This window comes from Bubalus bubalis, chromosome 23 (assembly GCF_019923935.1).
Source record: "Bubalus bubalis isolate 160015118507 breed Murrah chromosome 23, NDDB_SH_1, whole genome shotgun sequence".
NCBI classification, from domain to species: Eukaryota; Metazoa; Chordata; class Mammalia; order Artiodactyla; family Bovidae; genus Bubalus; species Bubalus bubalis.
The window spans coordinates 23,453,293-23,468,061 of record NC_059179.1 but is presented as its reverse complement, the minus strand read 5'-3'; the positions used below and the strand labels follow the sequence as shown (position 1 = coordinate 23,468,061).

At 55.5% G+C, this 14,769-nt stretch overlaps 1 protein-coding gene across 1 annotated transcript; it reads right to left on the bottom strand.

Annotated features, from left to right (window-relative positions):
- Positions 1 to 1,318: 1,318 nt before the first annotated feature.
- Positions 1,319 to 14,753, bottom strand: TRIM8 (tripartite motif containing 8). Its single transcript, XM_045164135.1, has 6 exons — positions 14,184 to 14,753; positions 5,287 to 5,382; positions 4,723 to 4,956; positions 3,705 to 3,736; positions 3,455 to 3,570; positions 1,319 to 2,903 (listed from the first exon to the last, which is right to left on the bottom strand). Exons 1-6 carry the CDS (start codon positions 14,751 to 14,753, stop codon positions 2,296 to 2,298), a joined length of 1,656 nt encoding a protein of 551 aa, XP_045020070.1. The 3' UTR covers positions 1,319 to 2,295.
- Positions 14,754 to 14,769: the final 16 nt, after the last annotated feature.

Sequence of the window (14,769 nt, the reverse complement as noted above, 5' to 3'; positions counted from 1 at the left end):
GGTGACTAGCTGTTGGTGAAGTTTGGACCCCTGGCAAAGGACTTACCCATAGCTCCCTATCTTGCCCTAGCCCTTCTGGGGTGGGAGGCGTTCAGGCCCTGATTCCACCCAGACAAGGGGAAAGAGAACTAGGCACCCAGGAAAGGTTGCCCCTTCTACTTTACACATATGCAGATCTATGCAAAGTGTTAGGCAACAAACCAGAGAGCTTTTAAAAAGATCAGCCCCCCAATATTGTAAAGCAATTATCCTTCAATTAAAAAGATTTTTTAAAAAACTAGCCCCCACCCACCCTCAACCTGGCTCCTTCCCCAAGAGGGCTTGGTGTGCTCTGCCCATCCTTCCACTGTACCCACAGGTCTGACAAGCAGGTCCCTGGCCAGTCCCTCATGGCAGCACTTCTCAAACCCCAGGATGTGTCAGAATTACCAGGAAGTGAAAAATGCAATTCTTGGGAATCCCCTGATGGTCTGGTTAGGGTTCTGTGCTTCCACTGCCGAGGGCAGAGTTCAATGCCTGCTCGGTTTGATTCCTGGTCAGGGAACTAAGGTCAACCATGCCTTGGCAAAAACACACACACACACACACACACACAAAAGCAGGTTGCCCTCAGTGACTCCCACTGAGTCCATGTAGGGCCCCAGGAATCAGCTCTTTTTAACAAGCTCCCGACACACTGGACTTTGAGAAGCTCTGCCAAAAGGGATGAGGGTAGGATGTCTTTTTCACCTTGCCACCCAACCTCCATGCTTCCCAGCGTTTTCCTGCCTTCTCTTCTTCCATGCTCACTGGAGGAAGGGGCAGGGGCCAGAGCTTAAGCCACCAAAGGAAGAATGGAGCCAAGTGCCCCCCACCCTTATCGCATCAATGGGGGCTGAGGCTCCATTAGACTAAATTCCAAGATAGAGACTGCTGTAGCTCTGTGCCCTTAGCCCTACACAGTGCCTGGCGCTTAGCATGTACTTTAATAAATATTTGTGGAGTGAAGGAGGTAAACTTTGCAAGACTCATAGAAAGGTATTTTTTCCTTTGTCTGTCCTTGCTAAGAGCATGTTGGCAGCAACTCAAAGAGATGCCGGGGCCCATGCAGCAGGGAGGCTGGGCCTAGGAGGCCCTCAGCAAATATTTGTCAAATGAACCCAAGGCCGAGAGTAGATATAGTTAGTGGCTGACGAACTGACATTCACAGGCCTGGAACAGCCTAAACCCAGAAGAGAATCAAGGCCGGGGCTTCCGTCCCTAGAGGGGGCCCCTCCTCACACCAACGCCTGAAGACCCCAGGCCTGGGGGAGTTGGGGGTAAGAGGCGAGGCAGGGAGTGGGACTGCGCCATTATGTTTATTAGAAGGTTGGATTTCGGTGTGTGCTCTAGACAGATTACAGAATAAATACCTGCGCCTTGAGAACAGGAAGTCCACGATTCATACAAAGTGCTCACTACAGGAAGTTGCTGTGTCAAAACCCAGGCAAGGACCCAACTCTGGGCAGCCCCTCCTCTCCCGCTGACCTCGACAAGGGCTGTGCTATGGTTTCTTATTTTATTATTTCTTTTATTTCTCTTTATTATTATTAATATTATTATTATTTGCTTTTGCTGTGGTCACTATCATTGGCAAAGTTCCTTTTCCCCTTTCCTGGACATGGGGTTCCTGTCTTTAAGATTCCATTCTGAGGCTGAAGGTGCCGAAAGCTGCTTGAGAAGTGGCCTTTGAACTCCGTCTGGGAGGATGGTGAGAAGGAAGCAGGAAAAATCATTCTTCGTTTAAAAAAAAAAAAAAAAAAAAGCCCCATAATCTACAGGTCATTCCTTATTCAGTCAGTGATCAAACTGCCCAAAAGAAAACCAACAGGAGAAGCAGGCCAGTGGGCACCTGGGCCTTCCTCCCAGGGCTGGGTGAGGAGAGTTGGAAACTGCCCCTCCCCTCAAGGCTGTAAAGGAAGCTGAGGCTCCTTCCAGCCAAGGGGTGGGAAGGGGAAGGAGGGGAGGGAAAAAGGTGAGACAGAGAGCGAGAGAGAGCTCAGCGCCTTGAGGTAGACGCTTTCCCAACTCCGGGGCCACCTGCAGCCCCGGCCCAGGCCAGCTCCCACTGTCACCTCCGCGTCCAGGAGATTCATTAAAAAAAAAAAATCAAAACAAGCCCTAAACAAAACAAAATCCAAAAGGAAAAGACTTGGGGAAATGAAGGAGAGAGGGAGGGAGGACAGGAAGGTAGAGGGGCAGGTCTCTGGATGCATCATCCCCAAGCCACCGGGGGCTGAGGGGGCAGATTCCCCGGTGCTCACCGCCCGCGTGGCGTTAGCTCGTCACGTAGTGTTTGGTGGACGGCTGCCCATACACCCTGTAGAAATCTTGGTGGCCAGGCTGCTGGGAGGCATCGAGCCAGTCTCTGACTGCCAGGCCAGGAAGGGACTGGGGGACGGAGGGGGTGGGCGGGAGCGGGTGTGAGTACTCCTGCGAGGGCACTGTCCAGGGGAAGTGGCCGGAGCGGGGGTAGGGCTGGTGGCCGCCGTGGTTGGCCACGGAAGAACAGTAACAGTTGTCCACAGAACAGACGAGAATCTTGCGGCCGCCATACTGGGGGAGCATGGGCTGCTGAGCGGCGGAGCCGTTGGGATACTGCGATGGGGGGAACACCGGACTCGAGTGCACTGGTTGGGCGCCGCCCGGCAGGGCCACCAAGTGCTGCGTGGAGCTGCAGGGCCCCAGGGGCTGCCCTGACTGGCCCTCGCCGCTGGCTGTGCCCGCTGCCCCATACTGGCCGCCCACAGGGCCCGACGATGTCTCTAGGAAACTGGCCTCAGGGAAGGCCGTCGAGTGCTTGCGCTTTTCTGCCCCAGAGCTGCTCACGCCACAAGGATACAGGGGGACGCTCTGCAGGAAGGGCACCGGTGTGCTGAAGGGGCCTGTGGAAAGTTTGGGCAAAAGTCGCTAAAGCCCCATCCCAGGCCACCCCAGCCTCCTCTCCCCGGGGAACTTTTCTGTCTATGGGGCCAAGCACAGTACATCACACATCGTCTTGATGCTGGCTACTCCATTTCTATTTTACAGCTGAATAAGCCAAGGCTCAGGGAAGTACTATGGCCTGCCCAAGGTCCCACAGCTGGAAGTGGCAGAGCCAGGATATGAGGCAAGGCTTATGACAGGCCAGGCTACCGCTCAGAGGGAAGGCTCTGGCATTTACCCTTGCCCAGATGGTTCCCTCGGCCTTCCCAAGTGGCTCAGTGGGTAAAGAATCCTCCTGCAATGCAGGAGACACAGGCTTGATCCCCAGGTTGGGAAGATCCCCTGGAGGACGGCATGGCAACCCAATCCAGTAGCCTTGCCTGGAGAATCTTATGGACAGAGGAGGCTGGCCAGCTACAGTCCATGGGCTTGCAAAGTATCAGACACAACTGAAGCAACTGAGCATGCATGCAAAGTTTTCTCTTCCTTTGATTGAGGATCTCACACTCACCTTCTAGCATCTTCCGCAGCTGTTTCTCCTTCTTGGCCACCTCGTTCAGGAAGAGCTTGGAGTTCAGGTGGCCAATCTTAGGGGGAGAGAGGCTGCTGCCTGTGCAGGTCTGGGTCCTGGGGGCAGTGGACGGGGCGTCTGCTGTGAGGAGGTATCACGCGTAAGCCCGCCCTACCTCCCCGCGGTGGGCCTGCCCCTTCCTGCCCTCCCCGACATGTGTTCCCCTGAGGGCCAGCGGCCATCTGCTCACCTGTCCATTAGGATTTTCACAGACTTGGTGTTCTAGGGGGAGAGAAAAGGGTGTCAGTGGGAAAGGCAGCATGGGAGAGGAGAAGATGGAAGCTGCCCCATTCTCTCTCTCCCCGTGCAGGGCTGACACTTTTGAGGCTGGCCAGAGTGTTCAGGGGCAGAGGGTGGGGTGCCTCTGTTTTCAGAAGACTGAGCTCTTGCTGTGTGACAGACAACACGATGAGTGCTTTCCAGACATCCAGCATCTTATCTAAACAACTACCAAGAAGAAGGCTCTGCAGGCACTCAATATTTTATCCAGAATCTTTGGGGCAGCATATGTTTCGGATTATGGAATTTTTTGGATTTTGGAAGGGACATGTGATGCCTGTATCGTAATATGTGATTACGGAGGACACCATAATCTAACACATCAATGTTTCTACAGCAACGTTTCAACATTTGTACCAAGTAAGACCAATAAATACCATAAATTGCCAACATTAGTTCAGGTCAAATGTTTGCCGTTAAATGAGTTGCCTGAACTTTTCTCTTTCGGTTTTCAGAGATTTTTAAAAATCTGGAATTATGGATAACAGATAATAGATCTGTATGGAAAAGACCCTGATGCTGGGAAAGACTGAAAGCAGGAGGAGACAGGGATGACAGAGGACGAGATGGTTGGATGGCGATCACTGATTCAACAGACATGAGTTTGAGCAAGCTCTGGGAGATGGTAAAGGACAGGGAAGCCTGGCCTCTGCAGTCCATGGGGTCGCAAAGAACTGGACACGACTGAGTGACTGAACAAAAACATTATCAACACTATTTTATAAGTGAGGGAGCTGAGGCCTAGGGAATGTATATGACTTGCCAAGGTCATAAAGCTAGGAAGAACGGGGGTGGTGGGGAGGTTCTGAATCCATGCAAGCTGGCTGCAAACCCCTGTGGTGGGGGAGCCAGCTGGGGAGCAAAGCACGTGGACTCCAACTTAGAAATGTCCCCCTGGGTCCCGCCAGCCAGCCCTGGGCCCAGCCCACCTTCATGAAGCTGACGTCCTCTGTCTTGTCGAAGAGTAGCTGTAGGGAGCCCAGGAGCTTCTTGGCCTCCTGCATGCGCTCCCCGAGATGCAGCGCCTGCGCTGCGTTCTCGCTGCAGAATTTGGCCTGGGCCTTGTCCAGGACCTCCACTGTCTGCCGCAGGTCCTCGTCCAGCAGCTGGTGCAGCTTCTCATACTGCAGTCGCACCTCCTCCTTCAGCTGGCTCACCTTCTCCTGCAAGGGTGGGGGGACTGGTGAGTAGGGGTGGCTCTGGCTGCCACTCGTGCCTGACTCCCATCCTGGATAGGGGAGTCTGGGACCCCAAACCCCCAGGCTGCCTAGGGTTTCCCGCGGGCAAGGTCAGACCTGGAATCCTGAACTGGTAGTACAGCAACCCTGGCACCAGTTGGGGGCTCATCCACCGACAAGTCATTGAATGACTGAGCAAGGGATTCTGGCATATAGAGCTGACCATGCAACAGGTCCGAGCCCAAGCAAGGAACTAGCCCCAGGCCTTGTACCCAAACCATCCCCACCCTATACCATGGGCGTGGGCTTGGCTACCTCCACCAGGCGTTTGTCTGACTCAAGTTTGTACAGCTGGTCCTCAATATCCTGCTCTCGCTCCTCCAGTCGGTCCTGCTGCTTCATCAGCATCTTCTGCAGAGACAGTAGGGGGAAGGGCATCAGAGGGGGCTAAGATGGGTGAACACCATCCTTCCCTGTACAGAACAAACTCATCCTATTGATCCTTTGACCCAGATGATCTAAAACTTCGGCCACCCAATCCCTTCTGGCCCTCATGCAATCCCAGGGCCCTGGTGACAAGTGCCTGGCCAGCCTGTCCCCAGAACAGAGAACCGGGAATAGCTTCCCATACATATCTAAACCATGAGCTTTCTGAGGGCAGGGTCAGGCCAGCCTCCATTCTAAGCACTTTTCCTGTATAGAATTATCTAATCATTCCAGTAATGCTATGAGATAAATACTATTATTATCCACATTTCAGAGAAGAGGAAACCAGAAAGGTTAAGTAGTTCCTCCGAAGTCACACAGCTAGTAAGTGTCAGAGCTGGAATACAAACCTAAATGACCATGCAGTAGGGTCTGTTCTTATCCAAGTCATGGGGCCTCTCTCTGGGGAGCACCATCTTAGAAATGGTGCAGAGCTTCACACAGCCTTTCTGGATCTCACAAGTCCTCTGGCCCAGCCCAGAGATCTGATCTTATGCTTGCCTTACACTTGCGGGACATCAAGCCAGCCAGCTGACCCCTGGCTTGCGCCTGACACTGAGAGCTGGGCCTCTGAAGTTCTTGCTAGTTGGACCTGGAGGGAGAGGAGACTCTGGCTCTCCGAAGACCTGAGGCCAGTTTGCTGGAAGGGTCTGGACCATGCTGCTCTTCTCAGCCCTTAATCTGACTCCACAACCCCTTTCCTCCCAGGGCTGCTCATCCTGGCTGTTCCAACCACTTTGTTATCCTCCCTTACCAGACACACCTCTTGAAACAGGATCTGTTTCCTGCCCAAGAACCCTCAATGACCCCTCCTTCCAAACACCGTAGGCTCTTACAACCTGCTTCTCCCAGTCAGGTGGGCTGGTATCTTGTCCCTGACACTGCACATTTGAGCTCCCTGCAGCCTACTGATGCCTTTCTGTAGCCCACGGTGCCTTCTCCCATCCCCCGTCTATCCTTCAAGGCCCAACTTAAGGCTCCGCTCCTCTCCATGGCCCCTGCTCAGAGGCTCTGAAGGTCTCTCCCTGTCCTGGCTGTATGGTGGGGCTGTCACATTCTCTCCTCCTACAGCTGTGGGGTCCAATATGGTAGCCACTAGTCACAATGTGGCTATTTCACTTTAAGTTAATTAAAAGTCAAATACACTAAGCACCAGTTTTTCATGTGTACCACCCTCAGTTCAAGTGCTCAACAGCTCCATGTAGCTAGTGGCTACTATACTGGACACTACAGACACAAATCGTGGCCACGTCACAGGAAAAGCTATGACAACAGTGTTCTATAGTCTGTCTGACAAACTGCACTCTGATCTCCAAACAAAACTCAAGGCTTCTTGAAAACAGGGCTTTGCTGCTGTATTTTTCTACTTCCCTTCCCAGTTGAGACCCCAGGACCCCAGCACCCTACAGATGCATAACGTTGTTTGCTGAATAAACCCATGAGTTTTGTGCACAAAACAAGACTTGCAAAACAGATCACACAGACCCTAGCTCACAGTAAGTGTCCACTCCACAAGAAGTGGTTCTTTTTCTTCCTCTGTGTACACCTCAAAGTGCCCCTCAAGTTTGACCCCGTGACCCTCACTCCTATTCACATTCAGGTGGCTTCCTCAAGACAAGCTACCAGCAATCCCTCCCTTTTACCCCAACCCCTTTTACATATGGGGAAACCAAGGCCAGCAAGAGAGTTCAGCGACCCTGTTTTGTGTTGGTGGCAACCCTGGAAACAGAAAACCAAATCTCTGGGGCCAGGAGGAGGCATTCAGATTCTGAGCTGGCAAAGTCCGGGACACTGCACCGCGCCCTCCAACAACTTGACCTTTCAGTGACCCAGGACAGCACCTCATGACACGGATTCAGCCCTGCTCCCGCTCCAGCACCTCATCCTTCCAGCAGGCCCCTCACCCCAGCCCAATGCGCACAGGGATCTGCTGCCAGCCTGGGAGTCAGAGCCTGTCTAGAAACACAGCTGGCTGGGAGCAAGAATGGAGGTAGTCACACGTCCTTCCTTGGGTCTCAACTGGGAAGGTCCTTGGGTCTCAACTGCGAAGGGAAGTAGAAAGTGCCCCCAGTGACGTGAAGAGGGCAGGCAGCCCCCAGAGTACGGCCCAACGACATGTATCCACCTGCAGGGCACACACCAGCACACACCGCCCACTGGGCCCTGAGGCCGCCTCGGGCACGCTGTCTCACACACACCCCTGCACGGTGGGGGCAGGGCCTCCTGAAGGCCCCAGACAACAGAGGGAGGCCTGCGTGAAGGTGAGGTGGCCAGAATACCAAAGGACTTTAGACCTTTGTACCTCCCTGCAACAAATTTCTGCCTGGTGGCTGCCTCATCCCCACACTTGGGAGGACAGTCCCCCAACCCAGATGCCTCTGAGGCTCCAGGCCTTCCCAGTGTCCAGGACATCTGAGAGCCCAGGCTTCACCCACCCCCACACATCTGTGCACCGCCAAACCCATCAGTATCAGAGTAGGGGTACACCTGGGGCCGAGTCCCAGATGAGGGGCAGGAGAGAGGCAGCCCCAGATGGGATCCCAGCCCCCTTTCCCTCAGAGCCCTGGAGTGGGCCTGTTCACTCCCATCCTGCAGACCAGTGGGAGGCCCCCACCCCACCCCTCTGAAACCCCCCTCAGCCCAGGGAGGCACTTTAGGTCTTGTCCCAGGGGGTGGGACTCAGCCCCTTCCTTCTTCTGGGCTTTTCCCACATCCTCTCCTGGGAGCACTGTCACCCTAGGACCCTGAGGTTGTCCTCCCTTGACCTCCAGATCCAAGTCCTAATTCCTGCCTGCCCCGAGCCCTCTGGGACAGAGCCCAGCCCAGCCAAGTGGGCACATTCCCTAGCAGGTGGCTGGGTTTCATCAGCCCAAGCCCAGCCCAGAGGCCATCGGCCTTCTGTCTCCATTACAGGGGGAAGGGAGAGGCCGGGGATAGGAAGGAATCTGTCAGAGGGTAGGAGCCACCCTTGGCCTGGGAAGGGGGCCTACCTTGTCCAGCTCCCCCTTGCAGAAATCACTCTCCCTCGGGGCTAGGTGATCTTACTCCTGCCACAGTCAACACCTGGGGGAACAGCAGGCTGGGGGAATACTGCTGTCTCAGACAATGGAAAACTGGGGTTAGGAGTGATGGTGGGGAGAAGGGCAATCCGCTTGCTGCCCCTCGACCCCCCCAAATGACTGAATCAGGTTGCTAAGAAGCTAGAAGATGGAGAGCAGATGAAGCAAGGACCCCTTCCTCTACCAGCAGCCTCCTTTCCATCTCAGCCTCCCGGAAATTACTGAGAGTTGAGGCTCCATTTCCTACCTGGGAAAAACCCACAGGTGAGAGACTTCCCAGCTTGACTGCCTCTTATTGCAGGAAGCAGTGGGACACACACTCCACAAACTGCTCCCAGCACGAAGCAGGCCACCTGGACCGTGGCACGCCTCAAGGGTGCAGAAGCAGGATGGAGAGAACCATGGTCTAGACTAGCCGCACTCAAGGGACCACACCTCCTGCAGAAGGAGGGGCACTGTGGGCCCAGCCCCACTCCCACCCCTGTTCCTTCCCTGAGTACTTAAGACCTGCCAGTCTGCTCCTGGGCCTGTGAGGCCGAAAGTATCAGGAAGACTTGGGGGCTCACTATTCCCACACTTCCAAGACCCTCATACCTGTCGCCTAATGTTCTAGACTGCCTGGAGCTGCTCTCTCTGATGCCCAACCCCAGCTTGGAGAGGGATCCATCATGAGCCCCTCACATTCCTGCCCTGGGAAAGCTTCCCAGCCTTCTGGAGACTGACTGGCCAGGCCCAGCTGGCATTTCTGGTGCCAGACTAGACTGGGCAGACAGGTAAGGCCATAGAAACTCTAGGCTGTATAAAAGTTAATAAATGATAATAATAAAGTCCTCAAGTCAACCTTGAAGAAAAGCAGTCAGGAGGGAACAGGGCCCCAGGAGCCAGGCCCCTGGTTTTTTAGAGGAGGCCAGGGCTGGAGGTGAGAAAAGGGTGCTGGGCGGCCAGAGCATGTCTTTCTGCTCACATGACCCCCATGCCAGCTCCCGCTCTGGAGGCAGCCCCTGCGCAGAGTGACCCCCTCCTAACCTCCTCCCCAGCTGCCAAAGCCGCCCCCCACTCTCCCGCATCAGCCCTAGTCCCAGGAGCCTCCCCTCTCCTTGGGCCACAGCACTCCCGCCTGGCCTCAGAGCAGCTTCTGCCTGCCCTGGTCATCCCTTCCCGGGCCTCAGTCCCTGCTTGGGGCTACTGTGTGAACCCCTAGGCTGCAGACAACCACAGACCCAGAGTGAAGTGGCTACGGGGCAGGAGCCAGGGCAAGGAGAAAGGCCGCACCTCGGAGGCAAGCCTCGGCAGACCCAGAGAGGGTTTCCCAGCTGCAAAGTGGAATTAGCTTTTGCCATGCAGAGAGCAGCGCTCTGGGGCAGCAGAACAAAGAGGCGAGAGAGAAAGCCCCCTTTTGTCTGAGTTTGAATGCCAGGCCAGCCGGGAAGGAAGGCTTTCCCAGAACCCGGGATACGGCCAGCCAGGCCTGCCTGCTCAGGCCGGGGCTGGGGCCCCAGCCAGTCTCCCCTTCTTCCTACGACCACCCTGATTGCCCCCAACACAGCATGGCAGGATCCATCTGGGCTTCCTCCTCCAATACCCACCTCGGACAACAAGCTCACCCAAAGATGCGTCCCCTCCCCTCTCCACTCCAACATCCCCACCAGCTGAGAAAGTTACACAAGACTCACACCTACCAACCAACCACACAGGCAGGCAGTCACACACACACTAATGCCATCACTGATAGACATGTGTGCACACTCAACTTCCACGCACAGGTATACAGCAAGCAGGGCACCCCTAGCCCTCGCCAGTAACACACACATGGATCTTCCCAGCCCCACAGTCAGACACAAGACAACTCTGTGATTAAGTCAATCATTCACACTGCACCTTCTCGGAGATATACACGTGAGATACAAAACAGTAGTTCCACATGAGATGCACACCCAGACACACCAGTTACACACGCACATCTGTGGAGATGGATGCACAGGCACCCAGAGCTGGGGGAGGCAGAGTAATCAACAGCGCGTGCATGACAGGTGCCCGGCTGTATCAGCAGGATCCTGGGGTGGAGGTGGGGGAATGGGCCTCCGCCTCAGGTTCCTTCCTCTCCGCCTGGGGCCCAGGGAGGAAGGCCAAGCCCTGCCCCACTTCCCGATCCTTCAGGATGGTAAAGGAGCAGTTACCTGACCCTCACACGTCACACACACACTCACACACAGCCTCCCCATCCTAGCTCCCACCCCACCTAAGACCTGAGGATTATGGTCGGTGGAGGGCGGCAGGGAGCAGTGGGGTTTATACTGCCTGAGGCAGGCTGCAGCCACAGCTGGGCTCTAGTTGGGCCAGGGCAACCCTCTCCCCCAGAGCCTGCCTGGTGACAGACACATGAGGGAGAGACCTAGGGTCCCCTCCCGGGTCCCAGGGCAACCCCTCTGGCCAGCAGCAATGGGAACAGCTGCGAACCCCAAAATGGCCCAAGAAGTGGGATCCTGCCCCCAGAGAAAAACCTCTTCTCAACTCTAAACCTTTGAGAACTCAAGGTACAGAGTCCTGGGAACATTTCCAACCTCAGTCTGGGGGACTAGGAATGACACAGAGGCACAACTATGACCCGAACACACACACACACACACACACACACATACACACACGCCCTGCGTAACCATTTACAGACACATCTAGGCCTTATCTTGAGTCTTCTTTCTATGTTGAGGAAGGTTTTAAGATAAAGGTGCTCTCAGCTCAAACCAGTCCCAAGTTTGCTCACATGAATCCCTAAACCTGGGGGCTGAAGAGGGTTTGACAACCTGGATGCCCCAATCTTGGGTCCTCAGCCTTCCATAGCCGCAAACACACTGGGGAGGTGTCTCGGGAGCATGGACTCTAGGGTCTACCCAGTGGGCATCCAGGCTTCAGGGCAACACGGCCTGCACACTGGCTTCACAAGGGCAGAGTGGGGCAAGGATTTCAAAGGCCTGCCTTTGAGACCCCCTGCTAGGTGGAAGCTCTGCTTGGCTCCCTGAACCAGGTGGGTGCTTTGACTATGAGGCAGAGGACCACTGGGGGAGATTGATCAGGGTTTCCTGTTTCTAGCCAATAGGGCATTTCAGCAGCCCCTACCCCTTCTCTGGGATGACAGAAGAGGAAGCACAAGAAGTGGAGCTGTCTGTATCTTAAGGTGTGATCCAGGTTTCCATGCATCTGCTCCTGTATCTGGGAGAATTCTGTTGCCTTCATCCATGGCACCAGCAGGGGCCCTTTAAGACAGCCTCCCTCCCACAAGGGAAAAGAGGCCAGGAAAAGGCCCCTCCCCCTGGCTGGCCTAGTGAGGATGGAGCGCAATGGGTTCTTCCATTCAGATTCTCTGCGGCTTACCCCCTCCCATGAGGGTGAGGCCCTCCTTTTCAGTAAGTCCAGCTCACACCGAGTGGCAGTGGCATGGAGCTGAGACCACTGCAGGGCTTCCAACGCCAGTGCCCTGACACCAGAGAGGATCTGGAGGGCTTGGGGTAGGGAAGCCTGGGAAGGAATGAGACTCAGGCTGCGGGGCACAGATGCTGAGCACACAGAACTGCACATCTGGCTGTGATGCAACCCACTACTTCTGCGCCTGCCCAAGGCAGGCACGGGAACGAACACACACACACACAGACGCACATGGAGCTGCTAACAAAGTTCAGGCCTTTCCATGCGCTCAAGGACCTGCTGGTGGGAACTCCAGGGTGCACTGTGTATGTGTGCCAGGTACCTTCGAGGGCAAAGCAGACAGTCTCAAAGACACTCGAAAACACGAACCCACATCTACAGACACCCTCCTACTACCAAATCAGGCACAACGGTGTTTTCTCCCTCACTGAAATGAAAGACACCTGAGCACTCTGACACAACTAAGGGGAAAGCCGTGGGTGCACACTACACGCTCACTCATCACCCTGGTTTTTGTCCCTTTCTCTGCCTTTCAGCCACATCTCCACCTTTCCCCTCCTTTCATTTTCCACTGTCAAACCCAGGACAGAGAACTGGGCAGCTTTTCTTTCTCTGCACTTTTCCCAGCCTCCTTCCCAGCCCTTCTATCTTTATTAACAGCTTCTCAATACTAGGGACAGTCTGGGCTCTGCCTGCCCTGGGTGGGGGGTGGAGTACACTAAGGGGCTCATATCCTCCCCTAGGCCTCTGCCTTTTCCAGTCCTGATGTGTGTGAGGGGGTGGCTCTTCTCTCCATCCTCCCCCGTCACACACACACTTCCTTTAAGAATCGAGAGGCCCTGCCCTGGCACAAAACCCCAGAACTAGCCCATCCAATTGGAAACTAATTATACAGCAAATTTTATTTGTTATCCCTGCCCTCAGCCTGTGGCAGCCCTCCTGCCTTTTGTTAGTTGTATGTGTATGTTTGTTAATTGCTAAACAGTGACTCATTCTGACTGGTCCCCCTCACAGGAAACAGCCCCCATCTCCAACTGTGCCCTGTTCAGAGCTTCCTCATACCCAAGCTCCCACTGGCCTCGACTAGCCTCCAGGGGTCCCCACCCAGCAACACTCCCAGTCTCACCCCCATGATATCACACCCAGGCCCCAAGCTGGGGCTTCTGAGATGGCTCAGACAGTCCCAGGCCAACCCCTTCCTTCTGGTATGACTCAACCCTGAAAGCCAGGGGACCAGGGAGGAACCTAGGAGGAGCCCCCTCCACTGAAGGGGACGGAAGTATTGCTTCAGTCCAGCTCCACAGCCAGGCCAGACCCAGAGGCCTGAGGGGGAAGGCGGTTTTGACATTGGCCGCTGCTGCAGGGTGTATACAATGGGAGGGGATGCGGTTCCATAATCACCCAGCCGGCAGCCCAGGGGAGCCAGCTGCCTGAAACCAGATTGCAAGGCGGCTCAACCTTAAACCCACAGGATTCTTTTTCCGTCTTCCACTTCCCCTCCCCAAATGTGGGAGGGCTGTGATAGAGGGCTGGGCTGGGAGAAAAGGGTTCAGGGTGATGAAGACATACTTTAAGGTGTGTTCATGCGGACGCGTGCAACACACACAGGCACACCGTGGGCAGAGATTCCCACACATGGAGAGGGGGTCATGGGGAATAATCCCAATAGCCGAGATGCTGTCCTGGTGATGCCGTTGGCTGCCCAGGCCTTGGCCAGGGGCTCTGTTCTCCCTCCGGAAGCTCCCCCTCCACCCCCCCAATGTGTTTCCAATAGGGCTTGAAACTAACATGGCTGCTTTTGTTTACTTCCTCATTGGTATGCCAGCATCATGGATCATGTCAGCCACAGCAGCGGCACCAGGACACTCATTACATAAACAGCAGCTGGAGAAGCAGGACCTGGGTCACTGCCTTTAGTGACTTCCCCTAGGGCCTACGGAAACAACTGCCGGGCCAGGGAGCTGCGCGCAAAACAGAAAAGCAACAGCCAAACTCTACCCCTGACAGCCCCACACCTCATTTCTATAAGTGATTCACAAGATGGACCCTATGAGCACAGGTGCAGGAATATATCAAGTAGCGATTGGGGACCCTTCTTCCCAGGACCTTGCCTCCAAACTTCCAGAGTAGGAGTTTGGAAAGGGGCCTCTGGGCTGATGTCACAAGAGTCAGCCTGTCCGGAAGGGTGGTCCCAGGCTGCCTGGAAGGAGGGGAGTGTGTGAGTGTGTGTGTGTGTAGGGTACTTGCCCGGATCTCATTCCTCCGGATCTCCACGTCGCACACCGAGTGTCCCTGATGCGCACCGCTGTAGTAGCAGCAGTACTGGCACACGGCCACCTGCTCGGCTTCGCAGTGGTAAAGGCGGTAGGCGTTGTGCTGCGGGCAGCTCCAGGCCCGCACGTCGTCCGCCTCCACCAGGAGGTGCCCGCGGGCGGTGGAGGGCTGCTGCAGGTGCGTCTGCACGTGGGACTGGCAGCAGGGCGCCTCGCAGCGCAGGCAGACCTTCTGCGCGGGCAGCGGGGGGCCGCGGCGGCAGAACACGCAATGCAGCGCCGCCGGCGGCTTCTCCACGTGCAGGGCGTTGAACTTCTCCACGATGTTGGTGAGCTTCAGGTTCTTCTCCAGGCCCGGCTTCTGGTTGTAGGCCTGGTTGCACTCCGGGCAGCGCACCAGGCCGCTGTCCTTGGCCCACGCCTCGCCGATGCAGCCCCGACAGAAGTTGTGTTTGCACGGCAGCTGCACCGGCTCCACGAAGACGTGCAGGCAGATCGGGCAGATGAGCTCCTCCTCAAAGCAGTTCTTCCAATTCTCCGCCATGGCGGCGGCGGGCAGG

Bases quoted from the DNA above. Each gene is read 5' to 3' on its own strand.
- TRIM8 (XM_045164135.1), bottom strand. From the start codon at position 14,753: ATGGCGGAGAATTGGAAGAACTGCTTTGAGGAGGAGCTCATCTGCCCG. The intron at 3,737-4,722 runs GTGGGCTGGGCC...CTCTCCCCCTAG, and splicing joins AGGACGTCAGCTTCATGAAG to AACACCAAGTCTGTGAAAAT. The intron at 3,571-3,704 runs GTGAGCAGATGG...CACTGCCCCCAG, and splicing joins GTGAAAATCCTAATGGACAG to GACCCAGACCTGCACAGGCA.